The sequence below is a fragment of the Pongo pygmaeus genome, chromosome 4, assembly GCF_028885625.2.
Source record: "Pongo pygmaeus isolate AG05252 chromosome 4, NHGRI_mPonPyg2-v2.0_pri, whole genome shotgun sequence".
Lineage (NCBI taxonomy): Eukaryota > Metazoa > Chordata > Mammalia > Primates > Hominidae > Pongo > Pongo pygmaeus.
In genome coordinates, this window is record NC_072377.2 from 36,014,826 (window position 1) to 36,031,015 (window position 16,190).

The window sequence follows — 16,190 nt, forward strand, 5'->3', positions numbered from 1 at the left end:
TGTTTTACAGGTACTTGGCCTATGTAGGCACAGCCCTTATAATCTTTGCATTGCTGACTTGCTTAACAACCTCCATCCTCTCTTTTTTCTGGTACAGAAAAAATAGAAGTAAACTTCCACTCAAACTCTGTCTAAATGATCTCAATTAGTAGAGCCTGAATTCATGGTGATTTGCTATACACACTTAGCCACTTCAATAATAATCTTAAGTAAATGGATTTTGAGTAATATTGCTAAATGAGATTTTAAGCATGACTAAGTATGACATTTGTGGAAGGGACTTTATTTCCCAGTTCCCTTGGAAACAAAAGGAGTGAGCTGGGTTTAGTAAGGTAATGGCTAACATTTCATAATAACCTGCGATTGTGTAGCACTTTATTCCATCAACAGGAAGCACTCTGAGACTCACTATAACTCTGGAAGGAGCAAGTCACTCCTCCATTTGTCATTTTCTCTTAATTCCAGGTCTTCATTCTGTTCTAAGGCTCTCTCAGGTTGCGGATTGTCATCAGTTCCACATGTCGCCTAAGCATTTCCAGGAGTTCAGCAACTCAAACCTTTCAAGTTTAAGATCAAGATGTTCCCAAGTCAATAGCAGGCTCTGAATGCCAAGTATTCAGGTCAGAAAAGAAATTCTGTCTTTTCAAGTCTTTGAGCACAGGATAATAAACTACTATATACTCAGTTCTTGCTTCAAATTGAAAGTGCTTGATCTCTGAGTCACAAGGTCCCTGGTACATTTATTACAGGGAAATGAGTGACTGTTATATGGTGGCATAATGTAAAGCTGGATGTGATCCTTGGAGTGTTTGAGCTGAGTATCACACTTCTAGTGTTGGGAGATGGAGCTGGAAGCCCATGGTGCTCACAGGGACTTTGGTGAAACTCACATGGCATCAACAATGTTCAATGGCTGCTAGGATTTTTGAAATACCCCAGAGAAACAATAAATAAACTCCATTAGGAAGAATCAAAAGAAGAATCTAATACAAAAGAAAAAAAAAGGCCATTACATGTTGAGATTTTTTTCCCTGATGAATCTACCTTTCTGGTCATTGCAAGGTCCATATTGTCTACTGGTTGGTTGCTCATATTTTCGGTAGGCTTCACTCCTGAGGAGGTTCTTCCACTATACTTTGCTCAGGGGAAAAGATATGGCTTTGGCGAGGCAGGTGTGGGAATTAAACAAGAAGGTCATGCTATTCTCAGAGAGGAAGAGCTGTTTCACCACAGCCTGTCACCACACCAGCTGAAATGGCAAAAAGAATTCTTCTCACACAGTAATGTTCTCAGAACCCCAATCAATCATTTGTTTATGTTTCTTTCAACATATCTCACCCATCACCTATTTTAGAACATATAATTTTAGGGGTTAACTAGATGGGTTTTATTTTTTCAGAATAAAAGAACTAGCTATCTCTATCAAAGTTACACAGTTTTCATATAAGTGACTTGGAGGAGTAAAATCATGCTGAGAAACATTGGCTTTCAAAAGGATCAGTTACACGAAACTCAACAACATTAAATGGCAATCTGTCAGACTCCTGATGCTTTTGTTTTTCCTTTGAGTCATAAGCATTTCTAGGATTTAAAACTTTACTGCTTCATTCAACAGATCTTAATTTAAAAGAACAATCAATAATCTCCAGGAAAGCAAGTTTGTTGACCAATTTGGAAAATTGGAAAACATGAGGTTCTTCATTTCTGTACTCAAAATAGATATGCTTGTTAGGGAGTGGTAGCTCAAGCCTATAATCCCAGCACTTTGGGAGGCCGAGGTGGGCAAATCACCTGAGGTGAGGGATTCGAGACCAGCCTGGCCAAAATGGTGAAACCCCATCTCTCCTAAAAATACAAAAAATTAGCTGGGTGTAGTGGCAGGTGCCTGTAATCCCAGTTACTCGGAGGCTGAGACAGGAGAATCATTTGAACCTGGGAGATGGAGGTTGCAGTGAGCTGAGGTGGCACCACTGCACTCCAGCCTGGGTGACAGAGTGAGTCTCCATATCAAAAAAATAATAAATAAAAACAATAACAAAACAGATATGCATAAATCCAAAAAAGGTATACTACTCAGAGAAGGTTAATAGAATTTCATGAAGCAGAGGTAGTAGGGCCCCCACACACCAACTATGAATACATCTGGTAAATTCTGTCTCTCCACTTGATTAAACTTCAACATAGACTGCATCTGCAGGTAGTTTAGTGAGAATGGAAATATTACCTACTTGTACTCTCATGGCTCAGTGAGATAATCTACTTTGGCCAAGAGAATTAAAGAGCCAAGACAATTATCTGCCTCCAAATATAGAGAGGGATTTTCCTTGCATTGTCTTGATAGGCTGTCTATGTTCATGAAATTGACTACATCACTCCCAGACACAGTGCCACAGAAAGGGCTCCAACTGTCCTGGCTTCAGAGGCTGAATGAGATTCTGGGAGGGGAATTTGGGTGCCTGTTCTTCCCCTCCCTCTCTACCCTCTTTGATGTCTTAACAACTGTGGGTTGTTAGTTTGGTTTGAAAGCCAGTGGTTTTGCTTGCAATTATTCTAGTTCACTGCTCTGTCCCCATGGCCTAGAAAAAAAGCATGTATCTCAATAAATATTTATTGATGGGATGTGTTTACACCTGCAACCCATGATGTATGCCAAGTCAATCTGCAGCTACTTGGAGAACATCCAGCCCTGCCTTTGAAAAGCAGGATTACAGTATGAAATGTGACTCCATGCCTGCTGCCAAACCATACAGAACAAGTACATGGTCCTCCAAAGTGCCATCTGTGCCTGGGAAGAGCCTATCACAGTTTAAATCACTGTGAAAACCAGCCCCACAGACCAGCAGAAAGAATTCTGCCTCAGTCTACAGTTTAGCTTTCATAGCTTGCACATTCTGGGTTTCTCATTTGCACTGTGAATGGAATCCAAGTATGATGTGCACAGCAGCAGAGAGTCAGAGTCTCTGGCCATTCTTGCATGGGTTTGCCTTTGATCAAGTTAGAAATCCAAATTCAGTATTGTTATGGGTGGTTTGTTCTGACAAACTCTCATTCTCAGAATGTTTGCATACGTCATTCTTGTTTCATAAAAAGTTGCTAATTCCATTCTCTTTTCTTTGGCTTGTTTAATTTTCTATCTGAGGACCAGACCCAACAGGTGAGGTTTTCCTGAGGGATGTTTTGGCAACTTTTTATTGTGTTTTATCTTCTGACCTAAGGGCTTATTTTTTAAATTGTAAATGGAGTAAGCTTTAAAATCTGTAAGTTAAATAAACAAAAAATATATCCAGAAGAGTGTTAGCAAATGATTTCTTTAAATGTCTCTTCTCTGTTCCTCCCACTCCTACTAGAAGGAGTAGAGCTAAATAATGCATAATTCCTGACTGTGCCAGAAACCATAGAGGAGAATGAGAATTGGAGTGCAGTGACCCTTGACCATTAGGTTATTAGCAGATTTTGTTTCCAGAGGGTGAAAGGGCCTTGGTGGAACCTTGCTCATGGGCCCGGAACCCAAACCGCTAGAAGAGAAGCAACTAAATGTGACCAAATACACTATGAAGTATGGGTTATCTGAAATCGGATAGCTGTGCCCTGTGCCCCCATTTGACAGGAAGCAAAGTATCACCGGAGAAGACTAAGCTGATAGCTGCAACCTGGTCCTTGCTCATAATCACATGCTCACTCTATAGCCTCAGTTAAGCTGAGGCATGAGTCATACCCAGAATCAAAGACAAGAATCTTTCTAGAGCAAAAGCCTTGAAACCCACCATCCCCAGGAAATAGGGGACTTCTCCTTAGCCACAGTCTGCAAGGCACAGGCTGCAAAAATACATGGATTTTTTTCTATACATTTCTTCATTATTTCTTCTGGTTTTCTACATAAGTCTACACATTTCTTCATAACACTTGGTATCTTTGGCCCAACCAACCTCTATATGAGCAGAGATAATAAATCCAATACAAAATCAAACTTGTGCAATTGTGCAATTCAGTAAAAAAAAAAAAAAAAACTAGTTTCTGGTAATACGGGGATGCACCCATCCTCAAGAAAAAGTTGAGCATCTCAACAAGTTACTTAATAACTTCTATAATGCCTATCTAGCAGCACTGGTTTTCACATGTTTTAAATTAATACATATCCGAATCTCAACTTCCAAGCGTATGAAATAAAACCTAAACAGTGAATTGATACAAAATATGGCAAGTGTGTTCAATCCCTAAATTCAGAGCCAATTAAATATATAAGATCTTAAAGAAGACTATTAACCCAATCCATGTCTGCAAACTGGGGGATGAGTGCAGCTAAGGATAGAGTCAAAAGGAGGTATTTCACCCAGCAGCAAGGTGGGTGGGCATTGTCTCCAGCACCATAACCTGGTCACTGTGCTTTTATCTCTGGCCCCAGATACAGAAGACACAGAAGGAGAGCTGTAGTTTTCTTATCTATTTTCCAGCCTCTGGGTTATCTTTGCTTCTAGTAGCCTTTCATGGGCAGAGTCCTACACATCAACGATATGAAGCCAAAGCTTAGTGCTGGGAGGAGGAGGTGTTAAGCCATGAAGCATCAAGATGGAAAACCTGCTTTGGAATATTATTGTAATCCTAGTCCGTGTCACACCCAACCTCCTTGTGCTGGTGGGAACTTTTGTTTGTTTTTTTGTTTTGTTTTTTTTGTGTGTTTTTTTTTTTTTTGAGACAGAGTCTTGCTCTAGGCTGGAGTACAGTGCCATGATCTCAGCTCGCTGCAGCCTCTGTCTCCCGGGTTCAAGCAATTCTCATGTCTCAGCCTCTGGAGTAGCTGGGATTACAGGCATGTGCCACCATGCCCAGCTAATTTTTTTTTATTTTTAGTAGAGACAGGGTTTTCACTACGTTGGACAGGCTGGCCTTGAACTCCTGACCTCAAGTGATCCACTCACCTCAGCCTCCCAAAGTGCTGGGATTGCAGGCGTGAGCCACTGCACCCAGCCCTCGCTGGTGGGAATTTCAACATAATTGGCAGCAAGCAGAGAGGGGAGAGATAAACATTCCACCAGGTGAAGGCTTTCTGGAATAGCCTGCCCACACACAGGGCAAGATGTCCCAGATAAAATCTGAGTGCCCAGCCCAGTTTCAAAACTTCAGCCACAGGAGTACCATGAACAGTCGTGGATCTACTGCTCAAAGAAATAGCCTCCTCTCTCACACCAGTCTTTAAAATGACTATTAAATAAATCATTTTGAATCTATTTGTCAAACTGCGGCTTCCCTAAACCCTAGGCAGTGAAACTCAAGATTTGCTTGTAGAAATTGAGGCTAACACGTGGTCTTCTTCTGGTCCCCAAATGAGACTGAAACACTTAAAGACTTACAATAGGTCATAAAAAGAGATAAATTATCATCTCACCTAGAAATGGGTCATCTAAAAGGAGGTGAAGAAAAACTATGGGTGCATGGGTGAGGGTTTTAATTAAAATACTCAAGCTTTCATTAATGGCCAAGGGATAAAACCTAAAGTTGATTAGACACCTGCATGTATCAGCACAGTGCTAGGAGCTTTACAGAGCTCATTTTATTTAAGTCCTATTTTAGAACAAAGGAAACAGTCTTAGGGAAGGCAAACTCACAGTTGGCTACTTGATGTCTTTTATTTCTGCCTGTTTTTTGGCCCCAGAAAATGCAGTATTTTGACACAGAAAAAAACATTAGGATGAGTGTGAAATCAAATATGATTCTGGTTTTTGAGCTAACGTTTAGTCATTTGGAGCCACATGGCTGTCCCAGGGCCTGGTCCCCAGGTCACAGGCTTAAAGCTTCCAGGCGGTTCTCATCATGACGATGAAGTACACATCAGTGTCAATGGATGCGCTCACGCCTGCATAGTAGTTCATGAACTCCTCAGGGGTCACCTGCAGTGGAAAAGTTAGAAACAAAAACGAAACTTTGCTTCTCACTCTGTCAATGGGCACCCACCTTGTGCACCTGTAAATAGAAGGGAAATAGAGGATTTCTTTGTGTGTGTGATCATGGCTGAGGAACTGATCTAAAACAAAAGAACAAGTGAAGCTGAGGATGGTGTGAGAACAGCACCTAGGAAGAAAGAAAGAAAGTCTTGAAAGTTTCTAAGCCAACCTAAATGGAAAGTGACACATAGGTTTTTATCTTTTCTCTAAGGGTGGGAGCCCGTCAGTTCAGACAAGGGAGACTGAAACTCAAAGTAAGAAGGAAGTGCTCTGCAACTGTAGTTATTTCTGTCTTTCTGTGACACTTCAGAAACAACATGTCATGTCCTTGTGTCAGGATAAGTGATGTTTTCCCTTTCCAAAAATGGAGTTCTCTCCTGTGGGTGAAGAAACAGATTTCTAGTTAAACGCTCTTGGGTTGCATGCTTTTCTAACACATAAATAACTCATTCAAGGCCCAGGGTGAATAAAAAGCTTTCCCCTGCTTCATGCCTCCCACCCATCCTGGCTTCTCTCCACTCTACATCCATGATCATGTCTTTGAAATATTGACTAATGTGTTTATCTGTGCGGGGATTTTATATTACTTTCCTTTGGAGAAGAAGAAAAGACAGTTATTAGTCTTATTTTTAACAGGTCTAGATAATATGTACACTCTAATTTAATCATGTTGGTTGACATGATCGGTTGGGGACATACCTATGCCTTCCAAGAATCATAAGAGATGACTGACCCACTGGTCCTATTGAAATTATAAGTGACCAGAAAAAAAAAAGTCACTGGATCCATAATTCTCTCTCATACCACCCCTTCCCACTAAAAACATAAGGAAGGGCAGTAGAAAGAAAGGCATTTGAACTCAGCTCATAGTTAAACTGTAAATACACATCTACAATACATGCATAGAGCCTCTGTCAAAATTAGGATACCATTAGCGTCCCCCTTTGTTGAACTTCTTTATTCCTCTCCTCCTTTGGATTCCTCAGCCTCTGCTTTTCAATTCCCTCATTAAGGGATTACATTAAGTTTCACACATCATTATTGCCCTCTTTCTATCTTTCTCATGTTGTGTGAGGTTCTAGGGAAATGTTTATCAGTGTGGGTCCACACCACCTGCATCAGGACCACCTGGGGTGTCTGTCATAAGCCTAGGTCCCCAGGCTGTACCCCACACCTGCTAAATCAGAATCTCTGAAGCAAGCGGTTGTGGAATTTACTTCTCAAAAATCTAAACATCCCTGTTAATTGTTGTGCACACTACAATAATTTAACTGGGAATATCAAAGATAATTAAGATAAAGTCTTAGTCCTCAAAAATGTTGCAGGCTGGTGAAATACTCCAACAAAGTAAGTGGATCATTTTACAGCAAATAGCAAGTAAAGTAAAAGAGTTACCCATGAGACCCTGAGCCATTTTGACGTGCACTTTACCGTGACAGTTTGAGGAACATTTTTTACAGCTAATTATTTTTTAATTAAAAATTATCAAACTCCTAATATTTTTAGTTTGTTATTGTTTCTGTTGTTTGTTTGTTGACCAGGGATGACAGCCATTGAGTGAGACTTCCTCCACATCCACTGTAATACTCTTGTCCCTAGCTTTTCTCTCCCACAAAAGTTGAAAAACTCAAAACCTACTTTCCCAGACTTCCCTGCAGCTTCAGTTTGGGATGGCCAAGTAATAGAGTTCTCACCAATAAGATACAAAGGAAATTTGACATGAATTTCTAGGGAAGCCTTTGCATTCCTGATGCAGGCTCTAGCCCTTTCTCGTTCCCTCCTTCTCCCTCCTTTGTCCTGCTGCCTGAAACTCAGATGTGCTGGTTGAAGTTAGGCAACCATCTTGAGATCATGAAGGAAAGGCCAGGAAAATCACAAAGACCTCAGCTCTGCTCTCTTTAAGAGCACTTTAAGGCTCTTTAAGCCACTCAAGTGAGAACATCAAGTAGAATAAAAAATAAAACCTAATTTGTGTATTCCAGTGTATAATAAGATTTCCTATTTCTTGCGATTGAAAGCAAACCCTAACTGAAACACCAATACATGATTGAGACTGGTATCATCACCCCCATCCTTCCATCCCAAACTCCCCCAATGGGATGGGGTGATCTGAGTTGAGTTGGCTCTGTTGGAGAACGGAGAAGGAATCCAAGATGGGCAAAAGATAAAGGAAGCATTAAACCTCACTTGGAAGTCAGATGATGTCAGGCCAGAAGTCAGGGCTAACGTATTTGATCATTTGGGAAAAAGCCATCAGTTACTCTTAGCTAGGTGTTTGCTTGTTTTCTGAGACTCAACTTATATTGGGAATGGCCTGAATCGCAAATTCTCTGATCTCCTGTAAATTTGCCCTCATCATAGTAAATTGTTGGTTAGCAATAATCACTATCCTTATTCATTTTAATTGACATTAGAAAAAATGAGAGACTGGGCACACCTACTTTTAGCAGGCCTCTTGACTAGGCTACCTTTATGTGACAAGATATATATCACATACACAGGGAAAGGTCCCAGATGGGGGTAATGGAAGTCACAATACAAGCCCTTTTTCTCAGCTCCAAAGTCATCAGAAAAATCCTAAAACAAATCTAGGTTAGTATTAATACATACACTCAGTAATATACCTAAAATATTTTTAATTATTTAAAATTTTTTTATGAGATGGATGAGGCAATAGACTGATATTCCCTGAAGGTCTAAAGTCCTAAGAGGCTTTTTTAAAATATAGTGATGATAAAGTCATATATACACATGAAGAATTCAAAACTTAGATATTAAAGAATAAGAAGTAAATGTCTCACCAAATTGTGGTGGGGTTTAGTGATAGAAAAGGGGTAAGGAAAGTGTGTTTCACAGGTTATCTGATTGCTTCACACCTCCATCCAAATGGCTTCTGGCTGATATGAGAGTCCAGTGGGGTATTAGTGCAAGATTTATGACATCAAATTCCGTGACTGCTGAAACTCCAGCAACCTTTATGGGCATTTGAGAGTTTAACCTAGATTATCAAGTTTGAACATTATCCTTAGCTAGGAGCTATGCTAAATTTTTTGCATTATTTTAAATTTTGTCTTATATGGGATGTTTTTAACCATAAATGAGCACACTGGCTTCAAGTACAGCTATGCTTCACCACAAGAAATCTTAATATGCAAAACAGTGCAATTTGCAAGAGGTAAATTAGAAGCTAATTATTCTTCTCATAAAAGAATTTACCATGGAGTTCCTCTACATCAACAATTTATTGTGCATTTAAAATACAATTCCGTGTGCGAAAGTTTGAATCACACATCACTTTTCAGAAACACTTTTATTATGTCTATTAAATGAGATATCCCTGGTAAGCCCTTAGCAAATGACCAGTTGATATGTGCTCAAAAAATGTTGCCCAGATTCATTATTATGCTAAATGGGATCATGTGCATATTATATTTAGTAATTTTAAAACAGTCATTTCTGAATCTTTTAGAGCTAAGGATCACAAATACGCCTGAGTATAAGAGTCATCTGGTACACATTAAAATGTGAAGCCTTGGACTCCACCCTCCAAAAAATCAGATTCTGTGATTCTGCAGTGCAGCTAGCAATCTACATTACTAATAAATCCTCCCTGATGATGATTATGGACAGCCAGAGTTGGGTATCAATACAGGGTCTGTAACATGCAGATGACATCAAGTGCTATAACTGCTAAAAACCTCAATAACCTTTATGAGCTTTTGAGAGCTTAATGTGGCTTCTTAAGATAAATATCAAAAGGGGTGGTGTGCAGACTTGAATCAGCCGAATCACAACTGGCTATTTTGACTTTTGTTAGAGAAAAGGGTAGCTGAGGTTTCCCCTGGCAATGAGGAGGAACCACCTGCAGAGAGGAAGCAGACACACTCTGGGATCCACACAGGGGTGGGCTAATTTGGGGAAATGGCAGTTGGCTATTTTTCCACTGACATCTCAGTGATCAAGGCCAGCAATACTGGAAGAAAACATATAGTTTTTATTTCTGTCCCTAAGATTTTGGTTGCCATATTGAATTTCGGCCCTTTTGTAAACCTGCCTCCACAATCCTCAGCCTGAAATAGAGGGTATGTCTCCACCCCTGACAGGGAAATGTCAGCAGGAAGAACAGAAAGGTCACCTTCCTATCCCCCACCCCTTGCTAATGAGACTCATCATGAACTTTCATTTAAAGAGTTGGAGGACATTCCTTTCAGAATACAAAGGTTTATTTCTTCTTCCCTTAACCACTCTCTTCTTGTCCACTGGGCCACTTATCTTTTCCTGTGCTGTAAAGGGCTTAAGAGACAATGAACCCTGGGGCTGTGCTGCTGCTGACTGTTACTCAAGGGACAACCCCCTTTCCTTATCACCAAAACCCTTAGGTCACCTAAGAACAGAACTGGCTCTGGGTTTTTTTGTTTTTGTTTTTTCTAAAAAGTCCATTTAGGGCTGTTGATAAAGGACAAATGACATTTTCATCTCATCCTAGACACAGTCATGGAGCTATATAATTCCTTACCCTACCAAGCTGTGCATTTGTAACTTGAAGATAAAAGTTAATGGAGATGGGCTGGTTGATTTTGTTTTCAAATTCAGTGCAGTTTAGAAATGCAAGTTAATCTCAACGCACACTAAAGAATAAATCAGAGTAAATTCTGTTATTTGACATTCCCTTTACCAAAAACTACCTTTAAATGGCATTTCCACATAGCAAAGTGTGATGACAAATGAGGATGAGTGTGAAGGCACTAAAACATCCTGAAAGGCCTTGTAAATCTGTTCCCCAAAATTAAATTATGATTTCATTTCAAAGTTAAATATATTTTATTATAGTCAGTTCATTGGAATGCAACTAGCAGAGTATGGTAAATATAATAACCATAAAATGGCATGTTTAATCAGAACATCACATTCCCCAGATGACAGGTCATCACTTATGTGGATCCCCTACCAATATATTTCAATATATATCTATGAGTGTGTGCGTGCACAAACATACATTAGGTTTCAACTAAAGTAACATGGAGGTCTCCCCTGGCAATGGAGAAGTTTCTAGGTGGTTCCTAGGGAAATAGTTAACTTCTATTTACAACAAATATGGTATCAATGTGTTAACATTTTTAAGGGTTTGGACCTATTTCCCATTTACAATTTTGAATTGAAGAAATTCCCCATAGGCTCTTTTACTTACCAATCCATCTTTGTCATAGGGTGAATCAAAGTTATCCAGAAATTTCCTAAATACTTGTTCCTCACTCCATTCCCCATTCTGGTACTTTGGGTGGTGTTTTGCATTATATACTTCACGAAGGTCTTCGATTGTTATAACACCATCTCCAGTCTTGTCTAACTTTCTAAAAGCTTGCATGATTACCTCTTTTCTGGCTCTGGACATTGGAGGCTACAAGAATAGAAGAATACATACAGAGACATACATAAGCAAATGAGCTTTTTTGGTATCCTATGTGATAAAATATCTCATTCCACTCAATGATGTGAAATAATATTTGTGTGCTATTATGTAATAGGCACTACGATTGCTCCAAAAAGTTCCTAAGTCTGTTCACAGTCTTCTGCTCATCCCACTCCCCACAGTGTACTAACAACTTGTAAAAACAAAACCTCAAGGTAGCCAACCCAAACCACGTGAAAGCCAAACTCAGCAGATACGCTGATTAATGGGGCCACTTACTCTTAATGTGAGAAGAAATTCATTGAAATCTATTGTTCCATTTCCATCTTTATCAAACCTCCGGAAAAGCTCTTCCACCTCTTCTTTTTCCATGACCACAGCATAATCATTTAACCCTTTCATAAATTCTTTAAAATCAAGGGTTCGATTATTATCATCATCCATAATTCTAAACACTCTGAAGAAAATACACACAAAAATTCAGAAGAAATGTACAAATAACAGGGGTAAGTGTAAAGATTAAAAAAAAATCCACACTCAAGGTTTTGTCAAATTAAAATACAAAAGTCTTAAATTCTTCTCTGCACCCTCCCTTCTAAAACTGGAGAGCCTCTTCCCACCACACACACACACACACACACAAAGTATAATTCTAATTACATGACATTCTGCAAAGGACAAAACTGTGGAGACAGTAAAAAGATGAAAGGTAAAAGAAAGAGTTGAATTGGTGAAACATGGGATTTTTAGGTCAATGAAACTATCCTTTATAATACTATGATGGTGATACATGACATGATGCATTTGCTAAAACCCATAACACTTTACAGAGCAAGGTGTAAACCTTAATGCATATGGATTTTAAAAAAATGATTTAGGAAGTCAGAAAATCAGTGTGATGGGGCTATGTTAGGGATATAGGAGCCAACTTAAAGAGCTCTCAAGATCAAGGCTGGAACAATTAAACCAATAAAACAATGTTGGATTATACCCCAAAATATAAAAAAGAAATCCCTACATCCATATTGATTTAAATAAATGATAGAGTAAATAAATGTGAGGAAAATGACAAATTTCTCTTGCAGAAAATTTCCAAATAAGTTACGGATACATTCTGCCCTCAAGGAGGGAACACATACTCCCCACTCTCTAAGTGTGGGCTCTACAAAGAGGTTTCCTTCCAAAAAGTACAATATGGAAAAGGGAAAAGGGAAGCAACTTTACAATGGAGAAGTCTGACAAATACTACCTCAATCAGGTGATCAGTTTCAACATCAACAGTAATAAATCATGTTAATCATACATATCCTTGGAACAATGTGATAAAAATGGTGCTTTACGTCTGTGGTCCCTAAAAACAATAAGCCCCGTTTAGTCATGAAGAAAAAAATCAGAGCAATTCCAATAGGTGGGCATCCTACAAAATACTTGACCTGTCACATTCATCAAAAACCGGGAAAGTCTGAGAAACTGTCATAACCAACAGGATCCTAAGGAAACATTGCAAGTAAATGTAAAGCAGAGTTCTGGATGAGATATTGAAACAGAAAAGGACACTAGGTAAAAACTAAGGAAGTATAAATAAATTATGGGTCTTAGTTAATAATAATGTGCTGACACTGGTTTTTAAAGTAGTCTATTTAAAAAATAAGGGGGTGGAACCAAGATGGCAGAATAGGAACAGCTCCAGTCTACAGCTCCCAGTGTGAGCAACGCAGAAGAATGGTGATTTCTGCATTTCCAACTGAGGTACCAGGATCATCTTACTGGGGAATGTCGGACAGTGGGTGCAGAACAGTGGGTGCAGTGCACCAAGCATGAGCTGAAGCAGGGCAACACATCGCCTCACCCAGGAAGCGCAAGGGGTCAGGGAATTCCCTTTCCTAGTCAAAGAAAGGGGTGACAGACGGCACCTGGAAAATCGGGTCACTCCCACCCTAATACTGCGCTTTTCCAATGGTCATAGCAAACGGCGCACCAGGAGATTATATCCCGTGCCTGGCTCAGAGGGTCCGACACCCATGGAGCCTTGCTCATTACCAGCACAGCAGTCTGAGATCAAACTGCAAGATGGCAGTGAGGCTGGGGGAGGGGTGCCCGCCATTGCTGAGGCTTGAGTAGGTAAACAAAGTGGCCAGGAAGCTCGAACTGGGTGGAGCCCACCGCAGCTCAAGGAGGCCTGCCTGCCTCTGTAGACTCTACCTCTCAGGGCAGGGCATAGCCAAACAAAAGGCAGCAGAAACCTCTGCAGATTTAAATGTCCCTGTCTGACAATTTTGAAGAGAGTAATGGTTCTCCCAGCACGCAGCTTGAGATCTGAGAATGGACAGACTGCCTCCTCAAGTGGGTCCCTGACCCCCAAGTAGCCTAACTTGGAGGCACCCCCCAGTAGGGGCAGACTGACACCTCACACAGCTGGGTACTCCTCTGAGACAAAACTTCCAGAGGAACGATCAGGCAGCAACATTTGCAGTTCACCAATATCCGCTGTTCTGCAGCCTCCGCTGCTGATACCCAGGCAAACAGGGTCTGGAGTGGACTTCCAGCAAACTCCAACAGACCTGCAGCTGAGGGTCCTGACTGTTAGAAGGAAAACTAACAAACAGATAGGACATCCACACCAAAACCCCATCTGTATGTCACCATCATCAAAGACCAAAGGTAGATAAACCACAAAGATGGGAAAAAAACAGAGCAGAAAAACTGGAAACTCTAAAAATCAGAGCGCCTCTCCTCCTCCAAAAGAACGCAGTTCCTCACCAGCAACGGAACAAAGCTAGATGGAGAATGACTTTAACGAGGTGACAGAAGAAGTCTTCAGATGATCAAACTACTCGAGCTAAAGGAGGAAGTTTGCACCCATGGCAAAGAAGTTAAAAACCTTGAAAAAAATTAGACGAATGGCTAACTAGAATAACCAATGCAGAAGTGCTTAAAGGACCTGATGGAGCTGAAAACTATGGCACGAGAACTACGTGACGAATGCACAAGCCTCAATAGCCGATTCGATCAACTGGAAGAAAGGGTATCAGTGATGGAAGATCAAATGAATGAAATGAAGCGAGAAGAGAAGTTTAGAGAAAAAAGAATAAAAAGAAATGAACAAAGACTCCAAGAAATATGGGACTATGTGAAAAGACCAAATCTATGTTGTATTGGTGTACCTGAAAGTGACGGGGAGAATGGAACCAAGTTGGAAAACACTCTGCGGGATATTATCCAGGAGAACTTCCCCAATCTAGCAAGGCAGGCCAACATTCAAATTCAGGAAATACAGAGAATGCCACAAAGATACTCCTCGAGAAGAGCAACTCCAAGGCACATAATTGTCAGATTCACCAAAGTGGAAATGAAGGAAAAAATGTTAAGGGTAGCCAGAGAGAAAGGTCAGGTTACCCACAAAGGGAAGCCCATCAGACTAACAGCTGATGTCTTGGCAGAAACTCTACAAGCCAGAAGAGAGTGGGGGCCAATATTCAACATTCTTAAAGAAAAGAATTTTCAACCCAGAATTTCATATCCAGCCAAACTAAGCTTCATAAGTGAAGGAGAAATAAAATCCTTTACAGACAAGCAAATGCTGAAAGATTTTGTCACCACCAGGCCTGCCCTAAAAGAGCTCCTGAAGGAAGCACTAAACATGGAAAGGAACAACCAGTACCAGCCACTGCAAAAACATGCCAAATTGTAAAGACCATCGATGCTAGGAAGAAACTGCATCAACTAATGAGCAAAATAACCAGCTAACATCATAATGACAGGATCAAATTCACACATAACAATATTAACCAGAAATGTAAATGGGCTAAATGCTCCAATTAAAAGACACAGACTGGCAAATTGGACAGAGTCAAGACCCATCAGTGTGCTGTATTCAGGAAACCCATCTCACATGCAGAGACACACATAGGCTCAAAATAAAGGGATGGAGGAAGATCTATCAAGCAAATGGAAAACAAAAAAAGGCAGGGGTTGCAATCCTAGTCTCTCATAAAACAGACTTTAAAACAACAAAGATCAAAAGAGACAAAGAAGGCCATTACATAATGGTAAAGGGATCAATTCAACAAGAAGAGCTAACTATCCTAAATATATATGCACCCAATACAGGAGCACCCAGATTCATAAAGCAAGTCCTTAGAAACCTACAAAGAGAATTGGACTCCCACACAATAATAATGGGAGATTTCAACACCCCACTGTCAACATTAGACAGATCAACGAGACAGAAAGTTAACAAAGATATCTAGGAATTGAGCCCAGCTCTGCAGCAAGCGGACCTAATAGACATCTACAGAACTCTCCACCCCAAATCAACAGAATATACATTATTTTCAGCACCACACCACACCTATTCCAAAACTGACCACATAGTTGGAAGTAAAGCTCTCCTCAGCAAATGTAAAACAACAGAAATTATAACAAACTGTCTCTCAGACCACAGTGCAATCAAACTAGAACTCAGGATTAAGAAACTCACTCAAAACCTCTCAACTACATGGAAACTGAACAACCTGCTCCTCAATGACTACTGGGTACATAACGAAATGAAGGCAGAAATAAAGATGTTCTTTGAAACCAACGAGAACAAAGACACAACATAACAGAATCTCTGGGACACATTCAAAGCAGTGTGTAGAGGGAAATTTATAGCACTAAATGCCCACAAGAGAAAGCAGGAAAGATCTAAAATTGACACCCTAATGTCACAATTAAAAGAACTAGAGAAGCAAGAGCAAACACATTCAAAAGCTGGCAGAAGGCAAGAAATAACTAACATCAGAGCAGAACTCAAGGAAATAGAGACACAAAAAAAAAACCTTCAAAAAGTCATTGAATCC

The 16,190-nt window shown here is 40.1% G+C and overlaps 1 protein-coding gene across 2 annotated transcripts in view; it reads right to left on the reverse strand.

Annotated features, from left to right (window-relative positions):
- Positions 1-5,526: 5,526 nt before the first annotated feature.
- CAPSL (calcyphosine like) overlaps positions 5,527-16,190 on the reverse strand; it is a 39,975-nt gene continuing 29,311 nt past the window's right edge. For both annotated transcript variants that reach the window (XM_054487045.1, XM_054487044.1), the window contains exons 3-5: positions 11,629-11,806; positions 11,128-11,337; positions 5,527-5,885 (exon numbers count right to left, since the gene is read on the reverse strand). In XM_054487045.1, the coding sequence (XP_054343020.1) occupies positions 5,784-5,885; positions 11,128-11,337; positions 11,629-11,806 (490 nt within the window). In that variant the 3' untranslated portion in view covers positions 5,527-5,783. The remainder of the gene's footprint in view (positions 5,886-11,127; positions 11,338-11,628; positions 11,807-16,190) is intronic.